Source organism: Pteropus vampyrus, unplaced genomic scaffold, assembly GCF_000151845.1.
Source record: "Pteropus vampyrus isolate Shadow unplaced genomic scaffold, Pvam_2.0 Scaffold72, whole genome shotgun sequence".
Taxonomy (NCBI): Eukaryota; Metazoa; Chordata; class Mammalia; order Chiroptera; family Pteropodidae; genus Pteropus; species Pteropus vampyrus.
The window spans coordinates 1,834,267-1,840,875 of NW_011888853.1; the positions used below are offsets into that span (position 1 = coordinate 1,834,267).

Here is a 6,609-nt window from a genome sequence, read left to right on the forward strand (position 1 = left end):
TATGTACATCTATGTAACCAGCACCTGAATCAGGACATAGAATGTTTTCCTCCCCCCAGGCAGGACCCTCATCCCCTCTCCCAGTCAGTGTGTTCCACCCCGGGGCCAACACTCTTCTAACCTCTACACCCATGGGTGTTTCTGTATAAATGTAAAAAAAGTAACAAGTAACAAGGAGAGTTCCAGTAGCTCACCTCCCCGCCAACCCTTCTGTTTCATCCAAATTGCTACAGTGTCACTAGTTCGTGTTTCTGTATAAATGTGTGGCAACATGTTCATCAGTTCACCTGTTGTCAGAGATTTGAGTTGTTTCTAGTTTGGAGCCTTTGTGAATAAAGCCACTACGTCATATGCAGATGTACTCATTTCTCTTGGGTAGATTCCTCGTATAGATATGCACTCAATTTTCTCAGGGAGAAATGGAATTGCTGAGTCATAGAGTAGACGTATGTTTAACTTTATCCGAAGCTGCCAAAAGTTTTCCAACATAATCATACTGTGCAACACTCCCCACCACCAGCAAATGAGAGTTCCAGTAGCTCACCTCCCCGCCAGCCCTTCTGTTTCGGCCATTATGATGGGAGTGTAGAGGCATCTTACTGTGGATTTAATGTTCATTTCTCTGATAAACAATGAGCCCATTTTTATATACATTGGCCCTTTTGTGAAGAGTTTGTTCGAGTTTTTCTGCTCATTTTTTTTTGTTATTTATCTTTTATTGATATACAGTATCAGTGGATTGTTCATATATTCTGGATACGAGTCCTCTGTCACATTCTATGACTATTTTCTCTTTTTGCCTTGTTACTTTTTTTAATAGTGTCATTTGATGAAGTATTCTTTCTGAGTCCATTTCTGCTTTAAAAAAAACAATACCTTCTTTTTCCTGGGTGTAAAAATAACATTTTGATTGAGGAAACCTTGGAAAATAAAGAAAAGAATAAAGAGAATTAAAATGACCCGTGATCGTACTACGCAGAGATAACCATTGTTCACATTTTGCTGTATTTCCAGCATGTCTCTTGTTAACGTATCCATTCGTTTAACAGTTATTTATTGAGCACCTGCTGTATGCCAGGCTGAAATATAAAAGGGAAGAAGACATAGTCCTCTTTCTCGTGGAGTTTGTAGTTTAGTGGGGCAACAACCGATACAGTGTTTTGACAGATAACTCTTATGTGTGAAGAAAAGGAAGAAGCCAGGCGAGGCGAGGGCGTGGTGGAGCGAGGGGCCGATTAGGGTGCTCGTGGAAGGCTCTCAGAAGACGAGACATCTTACTGGACCTTTTTAAAAATTGCATTTGTATCGTATGTACAACTTTACGTCCATTTTTCCCCTTAACCTTATAGTTCAAGCATTTTCCTATATTAAATATTTTTCGAAAGCATAATTTTTTAGAACTGTATAATTTTCCATCATACGAATTTACCATAATTTGACCAGTTTGCTGTGCATTGTTGGGCATTCGTTAGGAAGCTTCCAGTTTTTATTTCGTTCTTTTTCTACAGCCCTCTTTAATCCTTTGGGGTAAATTCACACCGGTGGACTCAGGAGGGGAGAGCTCAAAGCAGCCGTAGTAGCCTCGGCTTCTCATGGGTCTCCTGGCTCGATTTTGGGTGCTCCAGCTCAGCCTTCTTACTGCTGGAGCCCTTCTTTTTCCAGCCCCTCAGCCCTCCCTTTATCTCTGAGGTCACTGCCAGCAAAGCAGAGGGGCTTCAGGCGCTCCCTACAGTCGGGGCCCGGGCAGCTGGCAAGCTCTGGCAGGTATCTGGTCCATCCTTGGAGGCTTCTTAGGCGTGCGCATGGAACAGGCCTCCTCAGGCCCCCACCCTCTAGCACTTGCCATCTGATTGTCCCCTGGCCATCGTGGCAGTGTCCCACCCGGGCACACCTGGGTGTGATGATGACTAACCCGCCAGAGAGTGAGTGTTTATTTTGTCATACTTTACAGCAGAGATAAGACCAGTCCCCCACCCTGAGTTGAGTCTGCAGTGTGGGTCAAAAGCTGCTTCTCCATGCTCAGAAGAGTTGGCGTAGAGGTGTCAGAGAAGCCAGAGGCCTCCCAGAGCATTTCTCCTTGTCCCTGTTCCTGGCTGAGCCTGGCCTCTGCCCACAGAGAATTACTTGTCCTTGGAGCTTCCAGAGGGACAGCCTTTTCCGTGGGAGTGGCAGAGGGCTCCCCATCTTCTGGGACTTTAGGCAAGTTTCTCAACAGCCTTGGCTGTTTCCACTGAAACGGGTGACGGGAACACTTTATGGGGTTCAGTCATGTTTTCAGCATGTGCCCAGTGAGTTTCCACAGTTGCAGGTGCCTGGGATACAGGGGTACATCAGAGAGTTGGTGCCCAGGGCTGGGGACAGACAGCAAGTACAGAGGGCAGTCGGATGACCCAGGTCGCGCTAAATGCCACACGGGGCGAACAGGCGCTGAAGGAAGAGCGACAGGAAGGGCCTCTGAGTGTCCATAGGGGAGGACCTCGCCACCGGAGAGCCTCGTCTCCCTGTCCTTGTGACTTCGGGAATGCCACTCAGCCGTTTAACTCCCTCAGATGTGCCCCATGTGTGAGCCACAGCCTATTCCCAGAACTGCAGAGGTCCGAGGGGGGCAGGGTCTCAGGGAGCCATCCTGTGCAGCCGCTCAACCCCGCCTTCCCCGCTCCCTGCTTTAAAACCCTTCCAACAAATGTTCGTGGAGCGCCTCTCGTGCCAGGCACCAAGGGCATGGCAGGAGTAAGACGGCCAAGGTCGACCTCAGGCACGTGCTTTCCAGTGGGGCTCGGTGGGCAGCGAGCAGGAACTGTGAAGATGATCTGTCCGTGTTCTAAGCATGTGAAGAAAATGAAACGAGGCGATGCGTGGCGTGCCCTGGATGTGACAGGGAGCAGCGAGTGGGGCACTCTAGGGCAGCGGTCCCCAACCTTTTTGGCACCATGGACCGGAGCTCCTATGAGAATCTAACGCCTGATGGTCTGAGGTGGAGCCGAGGTGGTGATGCTGGCGCTGGGGAGCGTCTGCAAACACAGATGGAGTTTCTCTAGCTTGCCTGCCCGCCCGCCTCCGCACCCCCGCTCATCTCCTGCTGTGCGGCCCGGTTCCTAACAGGCCATGGACCCCTGCTCTCGGGATCTGTCACTGGTTAGGGAGCAGCGAAGTCCTGGTTACCAGCAAGAGGTTGGCAGCCTATTGAAGATCTGGGGTCAAAAGGTTCCAAGGGTAGACCGAGGTTGGTGGCTGCCATGAGTGACAGGGAGAGGGAGGGGGACCAGACTAGTTGGTGCAGGGCCGTGAAGACCATGGAAAGGCGTATGGAATTTATTCCAAGTGCAGTAGGGAGTCCTTAGAGGCCAAAAGGATAAGACCTTGAAAAACATTTCCGTAGAGCAGGACTCAGACTGACCCAGGCGCTGCTAGGGAAGGGGGTGGTGGTGCCAAACCTGGGCAGAGTCCTGCTCCTGGGGGAGGAGTATCCCTGCTAGGGGCCCTGTTGGCACCTGTTCCTTTTTGCTGGGGAAGATTTCCTAGTTGGATTTGTCTGTGGGAAGCTCTCTTTGCTTGTTCTAGGGAAGTGGGGCTAGTGGGCGGGCTGAGACTCACTCCCGATGGGACTCTCAGGACTGTTCCAGCCATATTATGCAAATGAGCTAGAAGCCCTTCCTCTGCATGGGGCAGGAACTGAAGGGGGGGTGCGCCATGATGGCAGGAAGCTCAGTGGATACACAGGAAGTCAGCTTCCTGCATTGAGTAGCCAGTGTTATGCAGTGACCACCAAGGCAATGTCGCATTTGTCCCCTGGGCTGAGAGATCACTAAATCAAGGGGGCGGTGTTCACAGGCCTGATGTGAGAGGATGGGGGCTCTGGCCACACTACTTGAGCCATGGGTTCTTTGGTCTAGAAGCATAGATCTCTCACTCCAGCCTTTTTTTTTTTTTTTTTTTTGTCCCCCAGAATCCTAGTAACAGTGATATGAAAATGATGCTAAAATGTTCTAACTTCTTAATAAGTTATACTGTACCTACAAAATGGTGCCCTGTATAGCCATTAAAGGATGCCATGATTGTAGGTTTATTGTCTCGTAAAGATGTTCATAGTTAAATGAAAAGGGCTGTCTTATAAAACAGTAAGGAGAGTATCTGATTTTCATTAAATATATATTAACATATTTAAAATTGGGGTAAGAAGAGAAAATGTTAGCTATCTGGATGGGAGGATTGAGATAGTTTATATTTTGGTTTTCTAACATTTTTAACAGCTTTATTGAGATATAATTGACATAATCTGTTCATATTTAAAGGGTACAATTTGATATGTATACATATATGTCTATGTCCGTGAAACCATCACCGTATCTATATTTTTTAATACTCTTAAAGCGAAGCTATGTTGTGGGTTTTGTTTTTGTTTTTCACTTTTAAAAAAGGGAAGCCTATCAGCCACTGAGCCAAGAGGGAAAGGAACTAGTACCCACTTCCAGAAGGCTAAGTTGTGGCAGGCAGTGGCAGGCAGGCCTTTCTAGAACCTTGAAAGGGAGGGCCACCTTCTCCCAGGTCTGGGTCCTTCCCTGGAACTCAGACAGAGAGAAGCGGGGAGGGGAGAAGGGAGGAGGCCCAGGGCTGAAGCACCAAGACTTAACCTCGCTCTCCCCCAGGAGGCCTCTGCAACCTGTGTTCAGACAGAGCCAACAAGGAGCACATCCTGCAGACGGGGGGCATCCCGCTCATCATCAACTGCCTGTCCAGTCCCAACGAAGAGACTGTGCTGTCCGCTGTCACCACAATCATGTACCTGAGCTCACCAGGCTCTGGCTCCCACCCCGAGCTGACCGCCATGCCTGTGGTCCAGTGCATGCTGCGCTTCTCTCTCTCGGCCAACACAAGGCTCCGGAACCTGGCCCAGATCTTCCTGGAAGACTTCTGCTCCCCCAGCCAGGTGGCCGAAGCCCGCCACCGGCCAGCCGACTCTGCCCTAGGTATCCCACTGCCGAGGACCGAGGCCCCACAGCAGCCCTGATCCAAGGAAACCTCAAGGCCATGGCACCCTGACTGCCAGAGACAAGACCAAAATCCTGGCGGATGCTTAGGAAGCAGGAGCAGCATAGCTCCCACTGAGCACATTCCTCCCAATCGGTGTCTTTTCAGCCATTTTACAGGTGAGTTTTCTCAGCGAGACGGGTCTTTACACTGTGATAAAAGGCATTAGATGAACTGAGGAAGCCAGAGTTTGAGATACACGGAGGAAATGTATCAAAGGCAGTGCCAAAGGCTGGCACTCTCGACCATCTGAAGGCGAAGGTCCTTCCTCCTGACCCACCCCACTGCCAGGCTCTCACCCTCCTCTGGGTCCCTAGATCTAGACGCTTTGCAGAAAGCAGTTCTCCTGAGGACTCCCAGCCGGGCCTGGGGCTTAGGAGAACCGCCCGAGCTTGAGGAAGTCGGCTTCATCCCTTAACAGAAGTGTCTGGAGTAATTTTGTGGAATAGAAATGAGAAGCCTCACTAAAAGCATCTCGGGGCTCTGGGAAGCTGGGAGGGTGATACGCCCACGCCTGGGCTGTGGAGGCTGGGTACCTGCCCCACAAGCTCTCCAGGCCGGGCACTGGACATGGTGGATGCCGGCCCAGAGAACTCTATGGCCCAGGATCAACTGTTTATCCACATAGGCTTATCTGCCAAGCACCATGTTAGGGCTTCAAAGGCGAAGATATGGTCCCTGCTCTTGAGTGACACAGCCCAATGACTGTTAATGTGGCCATCAGGCATTAACACCAAAGCCATGAGGGTGATGACACATCAGAATACAGGCTCAGACACTTGGAGCCGCATCTGCTCCCCACCTGAGAGCCTTGGCCCTCCTCTTCCACCGCCAGGGCTAAGTGAGGGGGCATCCTTGCCCCTGAAGTGTATCTCAGGCTCTGGAGGGCTTCAGGGGTGTAAGGCCAGGTGCTGCTCGGGAGACAGAGGACCAGATACTGACAAAAAGTGTGTGGCTTGGAGTCCGCAGCATACGCTGGTCAGCACAAAGGAAGGCGCGTGGGACCGCCATGGACAGCTCGGGTTCAGGAGCTATGGGGAACCCTGGCCACCTGCACTCCCTTAAGGCCAAGGAAAGACAGCTGTGAAAGAAATGGTTTCCAGGTGGGCGTGGAGGTGGGGCGGGTTCCAGGGCCACTGGAGGTAGAGGAAGAGGAAGGCCTCCTGTCAGCCTCCATCTCAACTGCTGCCCTCGGCTCTTGTCCCTTTACTTTCCCAAATAAAGGGCCTGAAAAGAGTGGCGAGCCAGCGTGTTTTATTAACAGGTTCCTGACTGATTTCTCACGTTTCCATGCCAGCCGTCTCGGGAGGTGCCAGATGGCTGGCCTGTGAGAGCACCCTGCTCCCTGGTGCCAGCGGTCACTGCCACAACCATCCGCTGTCACTCAGCTCTGCTAGGGTTACCTGCTGGCCTGCCTTCCCTCGCTTCAGCTACTGTCCATGGCCCTGGTCCCTCAGCTCATTCCTGCAGCAGCCCCAGGCCCGCTGGGTCGCGTTGCACAGCTTCCCGCTTGCTGCCTATGATCTCTCTCCAGTTGTCACTCCGAGAGAGCAACCGTCTCCTTGGGGGCGGCAGGGCCAG

At 51.3% G+C, this 6,609-nt stretch overlaps 1 protein-coding gene across 3 annotated transcripts in view; it reads left to right on the forward strand.

Annotated features, from left to right (window-relative positions):
• Window positions 1-6,264, forward strand: part of ARMC7 (armadillo repeat containing 7) — a 16,120-nt gene extending 9,856 nt beyond the window's left edge. The window contains exon 3 of one of the 3 annotated variants that reach the window (XM_011361920.2): window positions 4,647-6,264. In XM_011361920.2, the coding sequence (XP_011360222.1) occupies window positions 4,647-5,008 (362 nt within the window). In that variant the 3' untranslated portion in view covers window positions 5,009-6,264. The remainder of the gene's footprint in view (window positions 1-4,646) is intronic. The other 2 variants (XM_023531671.1, XM_011361922.2) reach the window with 2 other exon arrangements.
• Window positions 6,265-6,609: the final 345 nt, after the last annotated feature.